Raw genomic sequence first — 21,321 nt, forward strand, 5'->3', positions numbered from 1 at the left:
CTACGCCAGGTGATCTTCCCGACCCAAGGATTAATCATCATCTCTGTGTCTTCTGCATTGGCAGGCGGGTCCTTTACCATTGCGCCACCTGGGAAGCCCACCCATTTTATACTTCAGGTTATGGTAAACACACACACACACACACACACACACACACACACACAGAGCTGTTTCATGCTTCAGTGCTTTTGTTCATCAATCATCAGTTGGTCCACAAATATTTTCTTAATACTATGGCATGCATTGTTCACTGCTTGTCATATCAGTTAGGAATTGCATTCAGCTGCTAATTAGAAAGTCCGAACCATACTGACTTAAATAAATTAGGGCTTTATTCTCTCATGTAAAAGAAATTTACAAGTAGGAGGTCCAGGGCTGGTAAGATGGCTTTGTAAATTTATCAAGGGCCAAAGCTTCTAGGTATTTCTCCTTTGCCAGAAGTGGGTTACAAGGTTGCTCCTAGGTGTAAGGAAGGTGTATCTCTCAGTCTGGATTTGGAATGGTATCTGCTGTTGCTCAGTTAAAAACAGTCGGGCTTCTTACAAGGAATTAGTGACTTTCATCACTGAGATGAAACCAACTTGAGCTGGATTTCTAGAAACAATTTCCTAAGTCATTTCATGGAACTGGGCTGCCAAAGCACCTGAGCCTTCTGCCACGACCTGGACTCTGCCTGCCTAGTGGAAGCTGACTGACAACAGAAGTGCACAGCCTTTGCTGTGTAAAGGCCAGCACAGTGGGTGCCTCACAGCTTGCTTTTCTCCTCATGTAGCTCAATTTAGAATCTCGGTTTTACTCAAATGTGTTTCATTAGCAGGATCTAATTCACATCCAGAATCTAAGCTGCTAAAGAGTTTAGCTTTTCATCCTGTGATGTATAGAAACAGATAAAAGGAGGCTGGGGAAGCAGGCAAACAGATTGAAACAAGAGGCTTAGCCCTAGGACTAGGCACATAACACAAACAAAATCAGGGATTCATTATCAAGGAAGAAGGCTGGGGATGGATACAGGATGGTAACAAAGAACCTGACCCAGTCTTAACAAGTCAAGGAAGCCTTCCTGAGAAGGCAAAGAGGGACAAGAAGAGCATTCTAGTTATAGGAAAAACCAAGTGAGAAGAATGTGCTGCTTTGAAAGAAAGTGCCTGGGGAAGAAGGATGGGTAGTTCACATATATTATCACATTTATCCTCATAAAAATCTTAGGAATAAGTTATATTATTCCCAATTTTCAAATGAAGGAAGACTTTGAAACGTACATTAAAGGATTTGGATTTAAAGGTAGCCAGAAATCTTGCATAGAAATGCAAAGGTATTGGGTATCAAGGAGCTATTCATAAGCAGAGAGAAGAGTACAAACTTCCAAGCAACATAAAACCCCATAACTATAACTAAAAAATAAAACAGACTGAGAAAAGTTATTGGCAATGCATGTGACTATTAACTGACAAAAGATTAGTATCCAGAATATAGAAAGAAATCCCATAAATCAAATTTTTTAAATTACAGATACTTCAATAAAAAACTGGGCAAAGCTCTGAAGGCTATGATTTACAGAAGAGAAAACCCAAATGATTAAAAATGTGAAAAAAAATTAAGGGAAAAACAAAACATTTATAAAATTATCTTTTCAATCTCATAGCAAGTGCAAATTAAAATAACAGTTAACACCATTTCATATTTATCATATTGACAAAATTCTTTAAATTCTGAAAAGAGCAAGTTTTGACAAGGGTACAGAGCAAATATTTGGAAATCAACTGACTATTAAGTATGAAGATGAATTTATCCTTGGATCCTTAAACCCAGCAGTTCAGCCTCTAGGGACAATGGTGTGTTAGGAAAGCTAACTGTTAATTATTCAAGTATTCAGGTATCTTGTGAGCCAGTTGTTAGTAGCTTGAAATCACCATGATACATTAACAGCATTGTTTTCGTTGTTTAGTTGCTAAGTCATGTCTGACTCCTTTGTGACCCCATGGACTGTAGACCACCAGGCTCCTCTGTCCATGGGAGTTTGCAGGCAAGAATAGTGGAGTGGGTTGCCATGTCCTTCTCCAGGAGATCTTCCCCACCCAGGGATCGAACTCACATCTTCTGCATTGCAGGTGGATACTTTACTGCTGAGGCACAATTAACAGCATGGATATCTGCAAATGCTACAAATAAGGGCTTTGTTTGAGAGGGCTGGGTTTTGCTCTTTTGTTGTTGTTGTTGTTGTTTGAGCTCTTATTTACCGAAACACCAGCAGACATGCAGAAACTCATGCCTAAGTACAAGGAGACATCATAGGAAAAAAAATTCAGAATCTCCACTGTATTTACGTTTAATGGGGTGTTAATTTCAGGACATAATTCATATTAGATCATCACAGAGGTACAATAACATCATACTTTAACCTTAGTTTGAATTTTTCAATTACTTCCACATTCTCTACTCTCCATGTAGTTATTCTTAAACAATTTTTGTTTAAACAGTAAGGAAAGTATATTATTTCACATACGAAGAAGCTGGAGAGACTCCCTGGCTGCTTAACTTGCTGTTTTTAAGTTGCTTGGTTCCTTCTCTTTCCACTTTGCCATCAACGGAAGCTCCCCTCATTTAACAAGAGGGCTGCGGCAATGCCAGGAATTCTTTCACTGATGATCGATGGTGATCCTATGTAGAGGATGAAAAGCTGCTTCTTCCCACATGTGCCTTTTCATCAAAGAACAAAACTTTCCCTGAATTCCCCTAGCAGACTTCCCCTCAGGTCCCACTGGTCAGCTTGAATAATTTAAATTTTAATTCCATTACATTCAGAATTTGTCACAGGATTGAAGTAGTTGTTTGCAAGCCTTACTCTTCACATAAAAGTTAAATTTTTAAACAGAAAAGGAAAACCCTAGAGTCTCACACTGACAATTAAAGCCACTCATTATTTTAGATCCGGGCAAAAATCGTAAGTAATTTAGGTAATTTTCACTGAAATTATCTCAGTAAAGTTCATGTACTTCAAGTGTTTAAGAATCAACTTTCATTCAGATCAGTGCCCTGTTTTCTGACAATTTAATGTATTTTTCACAGATTTAGAACTTTAACCTTGACGAGAGGTATGAATGCTATGATTATCTTAATGTCAATATTATGTTTAAAAATAATCTTGCCGGAGGTAAAAGGATCATATATATGAAAGTCATGCAGTTATGACTAGGGTCATTTACATTTCTCTTGCTTAACTCTATTTTGACATGCTTACCCATTGAGCCAGGGAAAGCACAAGCATATGGTTATTATAGCCACTTCCTTCCAGTTCCAACCTCATTTTCTGCTGCAAACATCGAGGAGAACCAGGTTCTCCGAGTCATTCACTAATATGAAAAAGGACTGAAGGCCAAATGTATTAATTTACTAATGAGATTTACATGTGGAAGTGCAGACAATAGATTCTGACAGCTTCTAAGGAAATAATACCCTGTATGCCCTGAATCCACATGTATGTCTATCAAATGTAAACTTTCTAAGATAATCCAAGTTATACTGTCAAAAAATAGCTATTTTTTAAAAAGTTACATTTCGATAAACTGTTATATTTAGGGCTTCCCAGGTGGCACAGTGGTAAAGAATCCACCTGCCAATGCAGGAAACGCAAGAGAGGAGGATTCAATTCCTAGATTGGGAAGATCCCCTGGAGGAGGAAATGGCAACTCACTCCAGTATTCTTGCCTGGAAAATTCCATGGACAGAGGAGTTTAGTGGGCTACAGTCCATGGGGTTGCAAAGATTCAGACACAACTGAACACACGCACACACACACATATCATATAAACCATGAAACTTTCCCTTTGAAGTGGTTTTAGTTGTATTTGCAACTGGCAGCGTTAACTCACTTCAGCAACTTAGAGACTGGCAACCCCTAAGATGGTGCTCCTTGCTGGAGAACACGGAACACTTGTCATGATGTTAATAAAGGAATGATGGCTGAAGGGGGCAAATCTTCAGATAGAAAAGGGGCAAATAGAAATGGTATATTTTTGCAGCCAGAAGAGAAAATGTACTATTTTAATAATTTTTCAACTTTAATTATAAAATTGCATACACACAGTAAATATCCAAACAGTAGTGAACGGTATACAAAAAGAAATTAAAATATCACTTTCCCTCCAAAACCAACTAGAGACATACATTGCCAACATTCCTTCTGACCCTCTCAAAAAATATATATAGTCAAATTAATGCATGTTCTTTTTATTTAGGAAAAAATAGGATTTTACTAAATACCTTCTGCATCTAGCTTTCAAAATTTAACATATCTTGAAATAATTTCCAAGTCTGCAAATACAGATTCATTTATTTATTCAATCAATAGCTATTTATTAAGTGCTAGAGACTATATTAGGTACTAGGAATAAAATGGTCAGCAAAACAGACTAGATGTTTCCTCTCACAGAATGTACATTCCAGTGAGGGCAGCAAAAGTATAGAATTTCTTCTTTTTTTTTAATGCAACTACAGATTATGAAGGAAACAAAAAGGGATATGTTTTACAGTGGACCCACTTTAAAAAAGTGGCTCAGTTGGTAAAGAATCCACTTGCAGTGAAGGACATCTCTTGCACTGTAGGAGTGAATGAGTGAAAGCCGCTCAGTTGCCTCTGACTCTTTTCGACCCCATGGACTGTATAGCCCATTAAATTCTCCAGGCCAGAATAGTGGAGTGGATAGCCAGTCCCTTCTCCAGGGCAGGGGATCTTCCCAACTCGGGGACTGAACCCAGGTCTCCTGCATTGCAGGTGGATTCTTTACTAGCCAAGCCATCAGGGAAGCCCAAGAATACTGGAATGGGTAGTCTATCCCTTCTCCAGTGCATCTTCCCAACCGAGGAATCAAAACGGGGTCTTCCGCACTGCATGTGGATTCTCTACAAGCACTGCAGGAGACCTGGATTCAATCCCTGAGTTGGGAAGACCCCTAAAGAAGGCAATGGCAACTCACTCCAGTATTCTTGCCTGGGAAATCCCATGGACAGAGCATGGCAGGCTGCAGTCCATGGGGTTGCCAGAGTTAGACACAACTTAGTGACTAAACCACCACCACCACCACCACCACACTTTAGACAGCAAGGGCAAGTATGGCCTCACTGAAAAATTGACCTAGAAGCTAAGATGAAAGAAAACAGTAACTCGAAAAACTGGGCTAAGAGAATTCCAGGCAAGAGCAAACGCCTTGAGATATGAAAATTGTTTGCCATGTTCTAAAAACTAAGAAGTTGCTCAGTCGTGTCTGACTCTTTGCAACCCCATGGACTGTAGCGTAGCCTACCAGGCTGCTCCGTCCATGGAATTTTCCAGGCAAGAGTACTGGATTGGGTTGCCATTTCCTTCTCCAGGGGATCTTCCCAACCCAGGGATCACACTTGGGTCTCTCACATTGCAGACAGACGCTTTACCGTCTGAGCCACCAGGAAAGCCCAAAAACTAAGAGTCGGGCAGGGTGACTGGTGTGCAGCAAGAGGGGGAACAAAAGGTGAGGTAAGTCATGTGAAGGTGTAGACATTTTTTCTTCTAAAATATTTTTTAAATTTTACTTGTATTGTTATAAAATATACATAACATAAACTTACCATTTTAACAATTTGCAAGTGTATAGTTTAATGAGATTAAGAATATTCACAGGGCTTCCCAAGTGGTACTAAAGAACCTGCCTGCCAATGCTGGAGACTTAAGAGACATGGATTCGATCCCTGGGTCAGGTAGATCCCCTGGAGGAGGGCATGGCAACCCACTCCAGTATTCTTGCCTAGAGAATCCCATGAACAGAGGAGTCTGACCGGCTACTGTCCATAGGGTCGCAAAGAGTTGGACATGACTGAAGCGACTTCACACAATCACAATTTGTTTTGGTAGGTTTAGATTTTCACACCATGTTTCTTTGAGGCAAACATATCCTGCCCTGGATTTTGTATCAATTTCTTAGGATTTGTTACCCAAGAATTCCAAGAACAGAGACCTGGCAGCAATAAAGGGGTGTTCATTTGGGGTGTGTTGGGACTGCAGCCTGGGAGATAGAGCTCCAAGAAGCACTTGAATTATGTTCTGCCACATAGCAACTTGGGGGAAGCTCATAAAGGCAGAAAAACCACAAGATTACATAAATTGTTTGTTAATAATTAGGACTGGAGTTGGCAAGAAGTAAGGGCGCTTGATAAACAAGGATTGCTTGGGGACTGAAATGATACATAGCTGAGAAAGATAGGGAGGTAACCTTTGAAACTACAAAGGTGCAGCTAGCAGCTGCTAATACATTATTGTTTTGAAACCAGCTGGTGGTGTCCTGAGTTTGACACAGTTCAGAAAATTCAAGTTCTCTCTGATGCAGAAACATGTCTGAAACCACACCCAACTATGTCCACCCGGCTCAATTCTGAATGCCTGACACCATAGTTACTCCATCTTGATTTCTTAAACGATGTAAAATATGTCATCAACTTTCAGTCTTTTACTGATTACTGTTTAATTATATGCTTTCTTTTTTTTTTAATAAATTTATTTATTTTAGTTAATTATATGCTTTCATGTGTATTCTTTCTGACAAGATCATCAGCCTGTCTCTACCACTAAGCCTAGTGCTATGCAGTCAAGATTCAAGATATAATAGACTGAGAAAAACAAGCGTAATAAAACGCAAAAGACGAAAACAACTAACGAATGGTAAGTTTATAAACAAGGCAAGTGCTTTATGAATGCTTTTTCTTCACCCTCTACTATCAATAAAATTAGCAACAATAACTATTGTCATAATATAAAGGACTTCACAGCTTCTTTTTTTCTGGTAACTAGTTCTTCTGTGAGTGTTAACGGGTAATTCTGGGTACTCTTACTCCATATCGGGGTTTCCAATACCACTTTTCTAAGTACTGAACCACCTGAGGAAGTAAAAGACCAAGCAAATGAAACCAGGAATGGGAGGAACTTTCTTTTTTCCAGCATTTTCTGGTTGCTTTGATCCATTACAAACTGGTAGACTAATCACTTACACAGTCTACAGGCCAGCTCACAATGTCCTCAGCTGCCCTAAAGGCCAATGCGGAAATTCCAAAAGCACCCGTCAGCTCTCGGTGTAAACCCGCCGCACTGCAAACACGCGCCGGCTGAGGGGCGGGGCCATGGCCGGAAGGGGTGGGGCCAGGCCTGGAGCGTCGGAGCTCCAACGCGGGCTGCGGCGCTTTCTTTTACGCTTGGCCGCGGGCGGAGGAAGGGTCTTGAGGCTTTGTCGGGCTTACGGGCATGGCGGCAACGCCCGCAGATACATCGCCCGGCTGTTCGAGGGGGGAAGTCCCCCAGGAACCCGACTCCGTGCCAGAAGCTATAGGTCGGCCTCGGGCCCCTCCGCCTTGTGCGTCCCGCCCCCGGGATCCCCATCCCGGTGGCCTCCGTCCATTGCCGGGCACAGCCCAGCGGTCGGCGCGGCCTCGGCCTCCAAGTCATCCCAGGAGGCCACCTTCCCCTCCCCCACCCGGTTGACGCCGCCTCCAGATCTCCTCCGTGCCTTCTGCTCAATCGCATTTTGTGAGTAACCGTTACCTGTGAGTTTTAGCCGACCCTTGTTAATAAAAGCCGATTTCGACTGTTCTAAGCTTAGACTAACGAAGGGCCTTTTGCCATTCTCTGGGTTCCTAGGCGGGTGGCCTCGCGCCCAGCACAGGCCTCGACCGGAGCCCTTTTGTATCCCAAATAAAGCTTTGTGTGCGGCCTTTCGGCTTAAGGGCCCCTTAAATGTGCGCTCGTTTATCCTTTCTAAGGAAACGTTCTGTAAAGGGGGAAGGGATTACCTCTTAAATCTTAAGGCAACCTTGACTTGGCTGGACTTTTTGGTTGGTTTTTAAACTTTTTAAGGCAGCACGGTTTACCTGCTAACAGTGAGTTCTGGGCTCTGCTCAGTGGCGCACTGTAGGCATTTGTTCCCGGATCTTCCTTTGTAAATAGGCTCTAGAGACGTGGCACTGAAGTTGGAGAACAATCCGTAGGGGTTAGGAGACCCTTAGGCTATAAATGCCGGGTGTAGCCTTAGATGCATGGATTTACATAGAGATGTGTATTCTGAACTTGATACGGAAGAAACTGGTCAAGAGCTGGAAGACCTTTTGTCTGTTTAAAAGAAAAGTTATAAGGGCTCGTCGATGAGACTTAGTATAGTCAGGTGTTTGGTCCCCCCCCCCCCCCGATTTGAAATACACGTTTTTTCATCTCAAACAGTCCCAACAGTTAACTTTCACCAGGGCAGATGTGATGACTTGAAGTATCTTCTATTTGGTATTTCAGTCATTCTCTTTGAGGCATAGTGACTGGAACCCTATTTTCATTACTAAGGGTTGGATTTTTTAAAACTTTACAAAATAAACGTTTGATTAAAATTTTGATAATTTATGTAAGTCCTTAAGGATAATAAAGGCTTCCCAAGTGGCGCAGTGGTAAAGAAGCCCTGGTTCGAGAGGATCCCCTGAAGTAAAATATGGCAACCCACTCCAGTATTCTTCCTTGGAAAATTCCATGGACAGGGGAGCCAGGCGGCCTACAGTATGTGGGGTCGTGAACAGTTGAACACGACCGAGCAAGTAACACACACAAGCATAATAAATACACAAGAGCCCAGTGATCCATTTAAGAACTGGAATATTATTAATACCATAACATCCATTTGCTTCCCTATCCCATTCCTTTCTTTCTATCCCATGCCTTCTCTCCTGAGGTGCCCATCATCTGGGATTATTGTGTCCAAACTCGGGTGTTTTTGAGGGGAGTAGGGTGGATAGCAGTTTTATACATACATATCCCTAAGCGTTGGTTGTTTTAGGCCTTAAAAAGAACTTGCATGTAGTTGTCAGAAGTGTTATGAATCATATATTAAACTGAAGTTTTCCAAGTTGAAAATATTCATAACCAGTAGTTTGTGTTCTTAATATTATGTGAAATATCTCAACATTTCAAGACTTGAAAGTGATAAATTGTTCTGTAAGGCCCAGCATTTGTTATGTCCTCATAAATCATTTCCAGTAGCTGTCTGGTTCAATGATTTATGCTCTTGGGGTTCTAGGGGACATGATCTGTGGCCCTGACCATGCCCTTTGCAGTACATAAATATGCTTTCAGGCAACTTGGGACTTAATTCTACAGGACTGTGTCCAGTAATGATGTCAACATCATGTATCTCTGCTCTGAAATTATATTAGAGCTGCCATAATAATGTTTTTAGTTAGAAGTCTGCACACTTGTTTTTATATATCTAACCTTTAACCTGGCTCACCTCATCCATGTCAAGCTCTGAGACAGAAAAGCAATAGTTAGGTACTCATTAGGACCATCATGTCTTAAAATCTGTGCTGCCACAGTAAAAGAACATCATAAATACATCCATCGTTTTTACCTGTGCTAATGAATCCATTTCCAGCTTGGAAAAATCATTTATGGAATTATTAGGGCCTAACCAGTCAAAAGGATCAGGACATACCCAAGTCATTATAGGTATTAAACTTGGAGCCTTATCAGTTTTGATTACAAAAAAAAGTATAATTAAGCAGCAAGCACATTCTTTTGTTCCTTTAGAGATGTGTTAAACAGCAGAAAATGACTCCACTTGTTAGTGGTTTTTATTAAAAGTTGATTGGGAGTCAGAAAGATTATAAGTTTTTCCCTTTTTTAAAATGGTTCTTGATGAGTATGGGGAAAAGAGCCTATTGGACCATACTAGATATAAGATGCCAAACAGATACAAATGCAAATGAGAATTCATGATGAAATATATTTAATTTCTAGGTGCAGCAGAGACTATGAGTTGAAGATGAAGATCACTGTGATAAATGTTTTCCAAAAACCTGTCACAGAGGATGGCTGTGAAAACACCAGGACGACCGCTGTGCATGTAACAAGGTACCAAAAGTTATAATGTTGTGTGCTTTTTTAATGTGTTTGTGGTATTGTTCCTGAAGCACAATACCAAAATGTTTAATAACTGGCACAATGATGACAAATTACTTTTTGCCGTTTACCCAGCTGAGGGTATCTTTGAAGAAATAACTTGAAGACTGAGATGCCAGTAATATATATTATGTGAATTACTCAAATATAATGCACTTTTTTATTAAAATGGGTGAACTGTCCTTTTCAGCAGATAAGTACCTGCAGATGAATGCTTAAGTCCTTAGCAGTGGTGCTTAAAACTCTTCATTACCTCAAGTAAGTGATTATGATTTGTCACGCAACCACATCTGTTGACAGTTTGAAAGTATCTGGTAAACTCCAAAAAGCTGAGGCCATTTCCTTTCCTGTTAAAAGGTGCTTTTGTGTGTCAAGTGTATGACTTTCAAGTTTTGAGTATGGAATGATTTTCACTGTTGGTTTCTGATTTTTCCCCAGAGATGTGGCATACGTTTTCGAAGGAAAAATGAAGAGTTGTTCAAGAAGACGTGCATTAAAGCAAGTGATAAAAATTAAAATTTTATTTAACGTTCATCTCACAATAAATCATGGAGAAAAATACATCCTCAAATGATTTTAATTGCTGGGCAATAAAGTCTGTTCTCTTTAAAATATATCAGGTCTTTAAAGAGCTTCATTTGCATAGTACTGGTCAGACTTGTTCTTAAAGTACTTTAGGGAGAGTATGAGAGTCAGTAACCAGCTCCCCTGGATAGTGATTCTTTTTGAAGTGGCAGGTGGCTGGCAGCTGGGGAGACATTTTTAGTACATCCAGTTCTCACTCCCCTTTTTTGCCTTAGGGGGTTTATGCAGAGGTTAATCACCATGTAGTAGATAACTATGAGGGCCTCCCCCTTCAGAACCTCTGTGTGTCTGAAAAACAAGCACAGTTGACCCTTGAACAGCAAAGGGGTTTAAGGGCGCCAACCCTTCTCAGCATTAAACATCCAAGTATAGCTTTATAGTCTACCCTTTGTATCCAAGGTTTCACATCCTCTGGTTCAATAAACTGTAGATTGTATAGCGTAGTATGTATTTACTGAAGAAAAACAAACACGCCCTGTATGTGGACTCAGGTAGTTCAAACCTGTGTTCAAGGGTATACTAGTTGAAATTTTCTCAACTCCTTCAATGACCCCTTACAAGTAAAGGTTTCACCTGTGACCTACAGATTTTTAAATTTTAATTTTATTCTTGGTTTGCTTTTACATTTATGAATAAAAAAGGGATTTGGAAGTTAATCCAGGGAAAATTACAATTTTTCCTAATTCTAGTATATGTAATAATATGCTCGATTAAAGCAAGTAGTGACAGTCCAGTATGTCCAGGGCATGCAAATTTGAAAACAGCTGAAATCCTACCAAGATGATTTAAATTTAGCTGAATCTTGTTTTTCCCCTGTTGTGTCCCACAATACATAAAATCCTTGCTTTTATCAGGGTTATAATTTCAGTTTGGTAAATCAGTATAAAGTGTACAGCAATATCTTTATAATGCCTTCCCATCAGGGGTGACATTTGAAAACCATTTTCTCCTGTATTTGATACTAGTCCTTTTCATCAACAGAATCTGAACACTTCACAATTAATTGTAAAGAGGCCGCCATTTTATAGATCCTAGTTTTCTAAAGAAATGTGTTTTGCCTTCATCTCATAGAGAACAAAAAACAAACCTAAATACATACACCACAAAGTAAAGTCTTTAATTTCTGATATATACATTTTTTTTAAAGACCAGGTTTGCCTTCTGAAAACACTGTATAGTCTCTGGCACTAGTGGATATTCAATAAATACTGTTGAATGAATGGCTAGGAAGTAAAATATTATTTTACCCATCATTTATTAAATGATGGGTCAAAGTCCTCTAGAGAGTGAGAGAGCTGTCTATCTTCATGGTTAAACTCCATGAAGTACCCATTTCTACAGAACTGATGTGATAGTGTCTTGGTTAATAAGGTGGCAATTTTGTGATGACATTTTCCTTTTAATAGGCTTTTATTAAAACTTTGTAAGATGAAAAGGTTTTGTGGATTTTATAAGTATATTTTCTCATGGTGTCCCTACCTTTTCAGAGTAGGTACCGTCCCTCTAAAAATGGAAGACAGGGTTTGAAAATTGGTTTGCATTTTGGTATCTTGCAACTGGGTTTAAGGAGCCAGTTACTGCTCCTCAATTCAGTGTAACTTACTTTTTTTTTTTCATTTAATCTGGTTTAAAAATGGAAAATTTCCAGAGCTTTTTCTTATCCTAAAATTAGGGTTTCTAAAACAATGTAATAGACATGACAATATCTAGTAAAGCATGAAAAGTCTTTAAATTGAAGGCTTTTGGTTATATAAATGCTGTTTACCCATCAATTTGTCAAGTTCACAAATTAAGAAAAAAATGGTTTTACTTTGTAAGTAAATATTTAAAGTGTTACTGCCATCTTGAGACAAATAGAGGGAACTACACAAAAGCACAAAACTTACCTTTTTTTTTTCATTTCTTAGTTTGTAACATTCTTTATATTTTAATCTGTGGGCCATTGGTATACTAGGCTAACCAGAAGGTTTTTTTTTTTTTTTAATAAAATTCTAACAAATTTCTGCTGCTGGCTTTGAGATTTGGATTAGTGTTTATTCCATTAGCAATTAATTTGAAGAAATCATATTTTATATTTTTTAATATGACATTCTAATGTACCTACACACAAGATTGCCTGAAGCATTACTTCAAAATCATTCACATTTTTTTCCATTGCTTAAAAAGGAATGAAGAAAAAAATTTCCTCAGACTGTCTATTCATCACTAGCAAAAATAGCTGTCCCAGGTCCGTATGTGGCAATAAACTGTTGGAGCTGTTGTTGGCACTCAGTCAGATAGACATCCCTTTGCTCTAAATATTCTTCATTATACTGTTCAAATGGAAACACTGCATTTGGAGCAACACAAAATACAGCGGCCCCTAAGTGAAGGAGGAAAAAGTAAAAATGAGAAATACTTCAAATGCTGAATGTGAAGGCATACTTCCAACAAAAAAGTTTAGCCTGCATTCAGGTTGCTAGGCAGAAAAACAATAATTGGTATTCATTCCACTTTAAATAAATCAAAGAAGCCTCAAATGGGCAGTTGCACTGCCTGAAAAACCTCTTCAAGCATACTTCATCTCCCCCCCACCACAATGACTATTATATTCCATTCTGTTCCCCTCAAACCTTTTATTTTTAGCTGATGACCTTGTATAGAAGAAAAGACCAAACCTACAAACCTACCTGATTGTGTATCCATCGTTTTCCTTCCTATAACTTTTCTATCAAAGGCCTTTACTTTCACACATGCTCTAGATCCCATCCTCTCTCACCTTTTTAAAGATTTCATGCTTCTTTCTGTAGTGTCACTAACTTACTTTCTACTGCACATCATATGAACTATTATCTTCCATCTTAAAAAAAAAAATCCCTTCCTGGATCACATATCCTTCTCTAGCTAGTACTCTTTATTTCTCTCTTCATCTTCATAGTCAAACATCTCAAAGTTTGTGTGTGCTATCTCCATAGCCTCACTTCCTACCCCATCCAAATCCCAACTCCATTGAAATAGCTCAAATCATGACCATCCACAACTTCTAAATGACAAATCTCATCTTATTCAAATTCTCAACACATGATACAGTTGACCACTCCACTCCTTTATTGAAGCACTCTTTTTTTCTTGACTTCTCTAATACAGCTGCTTCTCAGTCTTATTAGTTAGCTCCTCCCCCTCAACTCCTTTTCTAAATACTGGAATTCTTCAAAGGCAGTCCTGTGGTTCTCTGTATAGTCTCTCAGTGATTTCATCCACTCCATGGTTTTGAGTACCATCTCTGTACTGATGATACCTAAATTATATTTCTAGTTTAAAACTCTCTTCTAAACCCCAGATTATTGTATCTGTCTATTGATCTCTTTGTTAAGTGTTAGTCGCTCAGTCATGTCTGACTCTTTGCGACTCCATGGACTGCAGCCCACCAGGCTCCTTTGTCCATGGGATTTCCCAGGCAAGAATACTGGAGTGGGTTGCCATTTCTTTCTCCAGGGAATCTTCCTGACCCAAGGATTGAACCCAGGTCTCCTGCATTGCAGGCAGACTCTTTAACTGTCTGAGCCACCAGGGAAGTTCCTAATTCAGGATGATAATTAACATTTTCTGAGGGTCATGAAACTCTAAGACATACTCCATAAAACTTAATGATTCCTCTTCCTAAGCAAGAAGGTAGAAAGCAAATATATATACAAATTCACATGTAACTTAGGGATTCACAAGCCCTTAGGACTCTCTCAGTATCCATGGATCCTAGGTTAAGAATTCTTGATTTAGATAAGAACAAAGTTCTAATGTTCTAATGGATGTCTGTGAAAAATTATTATAATATACATTGAATCTGAAGCAAATTAAAACACTAAATATATACACAGAGAAAAGTCGGTGTTAATATTTTATTGCCCAGGACTGGAACTGAAAATAGAGTAAAAATCTCACTAAAATGGAGTCAGGAGACCAGAAGGGGGAGCTCTCATACAGGTACCTCTCAACATCAATATAGATCCCAACAGGAAGAAACATATCTTGCATCTCCAGCAAGAAGCGACACTACTCTAGTACCACCAGCAGGAGGAAAGAAGATTTGAAAGATTTTTCTCCTTGCCTGGCAACAGCTCTGTCAGAGAGAGACTGTCACAATGTAGCCAATGAAAAGACACTAAACTTGGAACTCCCAGTTTCCTCCAATGGACTTTCTGTTACAACCCTCCCAACTCTTCTCTATAGAAGAGTTTCTTTTTCTTTGCTTTATCAGACTTACATGTGATTTACCAGATTTGCAATGTCCTGAATTGCAGTTCTTTCCTGCTCCTGAATAAAAACCATTTTCCTGGTAAAACAACTGGCTGTTTTATTGTTATGTTAGCAGAACCAATGTTTGAAGGATGGTATATCTCATCAAAATTAATGTCTCATAATAATTCAAAAAGAACTTTGTGAGGATAATTCTCTTTACTCTCACCTTTAACAGCCCTTTTTATGTTTTTATTAGCAAAACCATAATAAGCTCCTTTGATTTCAGATAATTAAATGCTATCGTCACAGCATTATAACTAGTAATTCAGAAAAGGTGATACAAGTTGATCATATTTTCTTTGGCTTAGTGTCTAATTCCACTGTGGGGATTTGCTTGACAATTACATGTTGCATGCTAATTTAAAAGGAAGATAAATTTAAAATCATTTCATGCATCATATTAAGTACTTTTTTTTTCAGAATTTTCTAAGCAATGCAAAAGTTAAAGTATAGGAATGCTGCTAAGTCGCTTCAGTCGTGTCCGACTCTGTGCGACCCTACAGACGGCAGCCCACCAGGCTCCGCCGTCCCTGGGATTCTCCAGGCAAGAATACTGGAGTGGGTTGCTGTTTCCTTCTCCAGTGCATGAAGGGGAGAAGTGAAAGTGAAGTCGCTCAGTCGTCCGACTCTTAGCAACCCCACGGACTGTAGCCTACCAGGCTCCTCCGTCCATGGGATTTTCCAGGCAAGAGTACTGGAGTGGAGTGCCGTTGCCTTCCCCGAAAGTATAGGAATAACCATGCACAATTAGGAACTTAATATCAGATAATGATACTACCTGTAAATAATAATTAGATGTTTAAATTCAAACTGGACTTATCTTGTAGAAATTTATTATTCTTTAAAATAATATTTAATATATATGTAACATCTTAACAGATTAAGAATCATTAAGTTTAAATATAATTATTTGTAGTGATCATTAATAACTTAATATATTACCATATTTCAGTGTTAGAGATGTTTCAAATAATAAGGTTGCAATTAGTACATCTTCTTTAAGCACTTTATTCCTTAAGTTCAGTCGAGCATGGGCTTCAGATAGGGAAACTCTAAAAGAGAAAATTGAGGCCAATCAAAATATGCTGTTATTATAAAGACAACGTATATTTTGGCAGGAAAAAACCAAGATATGTGTGAACATAAGCCACACCTTAAAGATCAGCATATTCTTATTTTTAAAACAATTTTAGTTTCTTTACAAAGCACTTTTTTTCTACCAAGTTGAACAGACTGTTTCAGAATGAGGAAGTTTCCTGATTTGTTATCAAAGAATTGGCTTTTATCCTGTTTTTTTATTTATTATTCTACACATTACCCTCCCCATGTTCTGTTCAGTTAAATACACAGCTGGAAAATTAACTAAGTATCTCTTAAAGACATGTCCTTGGTCTTTTCTTCCAGTTCTTAACCCACTGGAAGTCCTCACAGAATCTTGAAATTTCAGTGTTGGAAGAGATTTTAGAGAGCAAATTTCAACATCCCATCAGATAACTGAATTTTCTATAAGCATCCCAGGATACTTATTATTTGGTCTCTTTTGAACTTACCCTAGGATTCAGTCAGAATCAGGAAGCAATCCATTCCTTTATTATTTTTAAGCTAGCTTTAATGCACTTGAATGATTGTTGGATGTGGGAATCAGAAAATCTGACCTATGTCTCTAGAAATTTACTAGCTGTGTGAGTTTGTATGAATCATTTAAATTCTGAGATTTTTTTGAAGCTCTGCTATAAAATGGGGATAATAAAAATTAATAGGGTTATTGTGATTTCAAATAAGGCATTTGAAAATTTGGGGACTCACCCACAAAGATTATATAAATGTAAACTGAAATTGATTTCACTGCAGTTTACACCCACTGGTCCCTATTTTGTCCTCTGGAATTACAAAACAAATCTAACACTTCTTAAATGAGACAGCTCTTCAAATATTCAAAGACAACTTTTCTAGCTGCTCCATAGTTTACTTTCTCCAAGATAAATATTCCTAGTTCTATTTTTCTTTTGGCCACATTCCACAGCATACAGGATCTTAGTTTACTGACCAAGAAACCTGCACTTCCTGCTTTGGAAGTGTAAGGTTTTAACCACTGGACCAGCAGGGAAGTCCCTCCTAGTTCTTTTAATATGTCATGTGACATGATTTTCATGCCCCTTATCATCCTGGCTGTTCTCCTTGTGACCAGATTTGGTTAATATTCCTTTTCAGTACAGTACTAAGGTGTGATGTGATCAGTAGAGTAGACTTGGGGCAGAATTAGCATTTTCTCACTCTTGATACTATGTTTTATTAATACAACCCCAAATGACAGTATTATTTACAGCCCTATTATATTACTTACTCATATTAAACATAAAAATATGAAATCTCAAATCTTTTTCATATTAAGGCAGATCACGCCTTTCCCATGCATTCACACATGTACCAGGGAGGTTGGGACCTAATTAAAGATATTACATTTGTCCTATTAGTTTTCTTGTTGCTAGACTAAAATCATAATTTGAGTCTGTGAAGATCTCTCCAGAGTTGCTTATTTACAAATTTGATTATCATGTTCCTGATGTCCTCACCCAAGCTTCTTCTAAAAATTTTGATCAGGAAAACATATATATACAGCTTTTCAGGGAAAGCAAAGAGCACTGTTCAGCTCCACTTTTCTAGAAAAGAATGAAAGTGAAAGTCACTCAGTCGTGTCCCACCCTTTGCAACCCCATGGACTATACAGTCCATGGAATTCTCCAGGCCAGAATACTGGAGAGGGTAGCTTTTCCCTTCTCCAGGGGATCTTCCCAATCCAGGGATGAAACCCAGGTCTCCCGCATTGCAGGCGGATTTTTTACCAGCTGAGCCACAAGGGAAGCCCAAGAATACTGGAGTGAGTAGAAATTTTCCCTTCTCCAGGGGATCTTCCCAACCCAGGGCTCAAACCGGGATCTCCTGCATTGCAGGTAGATTCTTTACCAGCTGAGCCACAAGGGAAGCCCAAGAATACCGGAGTGGGTAGCCTATCCCTTCTTCAGGGGATCTTCCCGATCCAGGAATCAAACCGGAGTCTCCTGCATTACAGGCATATTAAGCATGGCTGGTGTTAATAGGCACCTGTCTATAGAAGCAGGAGAAAAAGTCAAGGTTTATGACTCTTCTGAGAAGTGCTTCATTTACTTGACTATTTCATAAGACCCATTCCCATCTATACTATTTATTTCTACAAGAGGAAAAAGTAGAGTTGTCATATTAAACTTAATTCTGTTTTATTCTTGGATTAGTAGAGTCAAATGTAAACTGAGGCTATGTGAGTTTAAATTAAAAATATCTTTTTAAGACAGAGAAAAAGCATATGAGATAATAGGGATTTCAAACCTTTTAAGCTCTGAGTATTGAGTATTTGAAATATTACTTCAGAAAACAGCATTATATAATTCTGTTATAATTATAATTATAATTATATAATTCTGGTCTATCAACAGTGGACTGTTTAAATTATGGAATAGCCACATCATAATACAGTAAAACTGTAAGGGAGCTATTAAAACAGAATGAGGTAATTCTTTATGTGTTGATAGTAAGATATCATGATATGTATGCATTATTCTATTTGGGCAAAAAGAGAATATCAATATGGCTACATATGTATTTATTTATTATAAAAACATTTTTATGTAATATGTTAAATAACATTCATCTAAAATATATAACATATTCAAATAAAATATGTACTTAATATACATCACATATTTAAACTATATATTTGTATATGCTGGTATAGAATGGGTAATTTATGAAAGGACACACAAAACCTGTTAGCAGGGATCATCTCCAGGGAGTGAGATAATCACAGGTAGGGTTAGCAGGGGACTTAACTCATTATTTTAGACTTTTCTTTCACTATGTCCATACTTTACTTTTATAATAAAAATTAGTTTTAAAAAAACTTCTCAAGGAACAATAGTACATGAGTGTGAATAACATAAATTTTTTTCTAAGCTCAACTACAAAATATCTAGAAAGTCAACTGACTCAACGGACATGAGTTTGAGTAAGCTCTGGGAGTTGGTGATGGACAGGGAGGCCTGGTGTGCTGCAGTCCATGGGGTTGCAAAGAGTCAACACAACTGAGCAACTGAACTGAACTGAAGCAACCCCATTTAAAAAAAATAATCATTTGCATTAAAAAATTCAGTGCATTTTTTTCAGATGTACCTGATACCAGGTATCCAATAAAAATTAATTTAGTGAAAACAAATTGTTGGAGGTTCAAATGATGTAAGGCTATAACAGAAGAAATAATTAAGTTACTTTAAATTCTTTTGGAACAAAGTATATTGTAATCAACCACCCAGCAATCAAAAAACAAGTGAGATAGTTAATTAAACACATCATTTAAAAGTAAACAATGGGGGCTTCCCTGGTGGCCCAGTGGTAAAGAATCTGCCTGCCATTGCAGAAGATACAGGTTTGATCCCTGGTCCAGGATGATCCCACATGCTGCAGAGCAAGTAAGCCTCTGGATCACAACTACTGAGCCTGTGCTCTAGAGCAGCAGAGCCACAGCTACTGAGCCCTCATGTCTCAACTATTGAAGCCCATGAGCTCTAGAGTGTGTGCTCCACAAGAAGAGAAGCCACTGCAATGAGATGCTTGTGTACCTCAACTAAAGAGTAGCCCCCACTCTCTGCAACTAGAGAAAACCTCACACAACAATGAGAACCCAGCACAGCCAAAAAAAGTAAATAAAGATTTTTTAAAGTCAATAATGATTTTAAAATTGAATACCTACAAATATTTTAATGCAGATGCTGACAGTTTTGATCCACATATAGAATCTGTTCTGATTCTGCGACTTGCTAGGTAATAGCCATGAATCATTCTTTCTGCCTCCAAGCTGAATTCAACATTCAAATTCTTTGCAAAAGCAAGCAGCTAAATTGAAAGTGTGAAAATTCAAGAGATTCAAACTTTATTAAGAGAACCTATATTACAAAAATCCAAAGTATTCAGTCATTTTATTTTTTAAAGTTTGCATACTTTATTTACATCACAACTGATTAAATATCTGAGCCATCCAAAGCCATTGAGCACTTTAAATCATATTATACTTAAAAAGAATATTACAGTCTACCCAGAATAACCTCTTCTTCCCTCTTAGTACAGAAATGTTCTGTGCAATGTATTTGAATGACTATCAAGTCTTTGCTTCCAGTGGAATAAAGGCTTACTCAGAGCCTTCTAGTGGGAGACAGCTTCCCTCAGAATCTCATTTCCCTTTGAATAGTCTTAATTCTCTGACAGTTTATTTCCAGAAAACTTTCTCTCATTGGCCTCCTTCCTTCCCTTCCTTCCTTTTAAAAAACACAACTAAAGACTAGTGATGTGGGAAGTACTGTGTTAACTAGTATGAAGATGGGCCTTGGAGATTCAGAAAGATTTTGGGTAGAAAATAAGCCTTCAACTTAATGATTATCACTGCTTTCTCTGAGTCTTGTGCTTTTTTTCTGAGTGAGTCCCAGTTCCTCAAGTCCTTATTCTATGACACCATTTCCAGACTTTTCACCATTCACCATTTCTTTTGTTTCTGTGAGTTGTAAAATCAGAAATACAACAGGAGGAAACAAAAGAGAAAAACCACCCATAATAAAGTTGCTATTAACTATTATATCTGTATTTTAAATACAACTTTTTGAAAAGATCTGGATATGTCCTGGGTTGGATATGTCCTGTCTTTATTTTTCTTACATTCCACAGTTCCCTCCAGGCCTTCAGAACAGAATAACAATACTATCAATAACATTGATAGCTCTCTCTAGGTTTTATGCTATGGGATCACAGTGATAAGACACCCACATTCCCCTTCATAAAGGACCTGTTGTCTCTGCTATTGGGAACGTAGCACTGGGAGCCAGCGCTGGCCTCCAGTTGTCAACTTCTTCAACAATTGCCTAATCTTGATGACTACATAATATATTTTTTGCTCCAGTTGACAGGTCTTCTCATAGTTTTCCATGTATACTCATCTCTACTTTTATGTCTTTGCTCTTATTTTTAGTTTTTTTTTTTAATGTCCATCCTTCCTGTCATTTAAATCTTACCTTTTGTTTTCTTTTTTCTTTTTGTAAAATTTAGTTTTAATTGGAGGATAATTTAAATCTTACCTTTTCTTAAGGTGCAACTAAAGTTTCACTGCCTTTTGAGTTATTCCTAACTCTGGCATTCTACTTGATACCTTTGTTTCTGAATTCAGGCAATACTTATAGTCAGCACCACCCAGCATAGCTTTAAGTTGTCCCTTGTTTCATATGTCTCAATTAAATGATAAACTATTTAAGAAAGAAAAATGTACATTTCTAGGAGAATATAAAAGAACAGAAAGAGGCTCATCTATATTAAGTACTCAGTAAATGCCTAACTTTTTTGTTGTTGTTTTTCAGGGAAAACCTGGGCAAAAATTTTTCCAGGTTATTAGCATGTCTATATCATTTAGTACCCCAATTCTAAAGACTAATTGCCTT

General features: G+C 38.1%; 2 protein-coding genes and 1 non-coding gene across 13 annotated transcripts in view; 2 read left to right on the top strand and 1 right to left on the bottom strand.

Moving 5' to 3' along the window:
- Positions 1-7,143: 7,143 nt before the first annotated feature.
- On the top strand, positions 7,144-10,566 carry LOC145510965 (uncharacterized). Its single transcript, XM_081503258.1, has 2 exons — positions 7,144-7,546; positions 9,791-10,566. Exons 1-2 carry the CDS (start codon positions 7,144-7,146, stop codon positions 9,811-9,813), a joined length of 426 nt encoding a protein of 141 aa, XP_081359384.1. The 3' UTR covers positions 9,814-10,566.
- Positions 9,986-10,072, top strand: LOC145511833 (small nucleolar RNA SNORD87). Its single transcript, XR_014058207.1, has one exon. It is a non-coding gene; the product is annotated as a small nucleolar RNA SNORD87 (small nucleolar RNA).
- A 1,984-nt stretch (positions 10,567-12,550) lies between the features above and the next one.
- The window catches only part of MCMDC2 (minichromosome maintenance domain containing 2), a 36,208-nt gene continuing 27,437 nt past the window's right edge, over positions 12,551-21,321 (bottom strand). For all 11 annotated transcript variants that reach the window (XM_081503208.1, XM_081503213.1, XM_081503204.1 and 8 more), the window contains 3 exons: positions 19,593-19,735; positions 15,755-15,864; positions 12,551-12,899 (listed from right to left, as the gene is read on the bottom strand). In XM_081503208.1, the coding sequence (XP_081359334.1) occupies positions 12,733-12,899; positions 15,755-15,864; positions 19,593-19,735 (420 nt within the window). In that variant the 3' untranslated portion in view covers positions 12,551-12,732. The remainder of the gene's footprint in view (positions 12,900-15,754; positions 15,865-19,592; positions 19,736-21,321) is intronic.

This window comes from Giraffa tippelskirchi, chromosome 6, assembly GCF_054371585.1.
Source record: "Giraffa tippelskirchi isolate mGirTip1 chromosome 6, T2T-mGirTip1v1.2.pri, whole genome shotgun sequence".
In the NCBI taxonomy this organism is placed as follows: Eukaryota; Metazoa; Chordata; class Mammalia; order Artiodactyla; family Giraffidae; genus Giraffa; species Giraffa tippelskirchi.

Bases quoted from the DNA above. Each gene is read 5' to 3' on its own strand.
- LOC145510965 (XM_081503258.1), top strand. From the start codon at position 7,144: ATGGCCGGAAGGGGTGGGGCCAGGCCTGGAGCGTCGGAGCTCCAACGC. The intron at 7,547-9,790 runs GTGAGTAACCGT...TTTAATTTCTAG, and splicing joins CTTCTGCTCAATCGCATTTT to GTGCAGCAGAGACTATGAGT.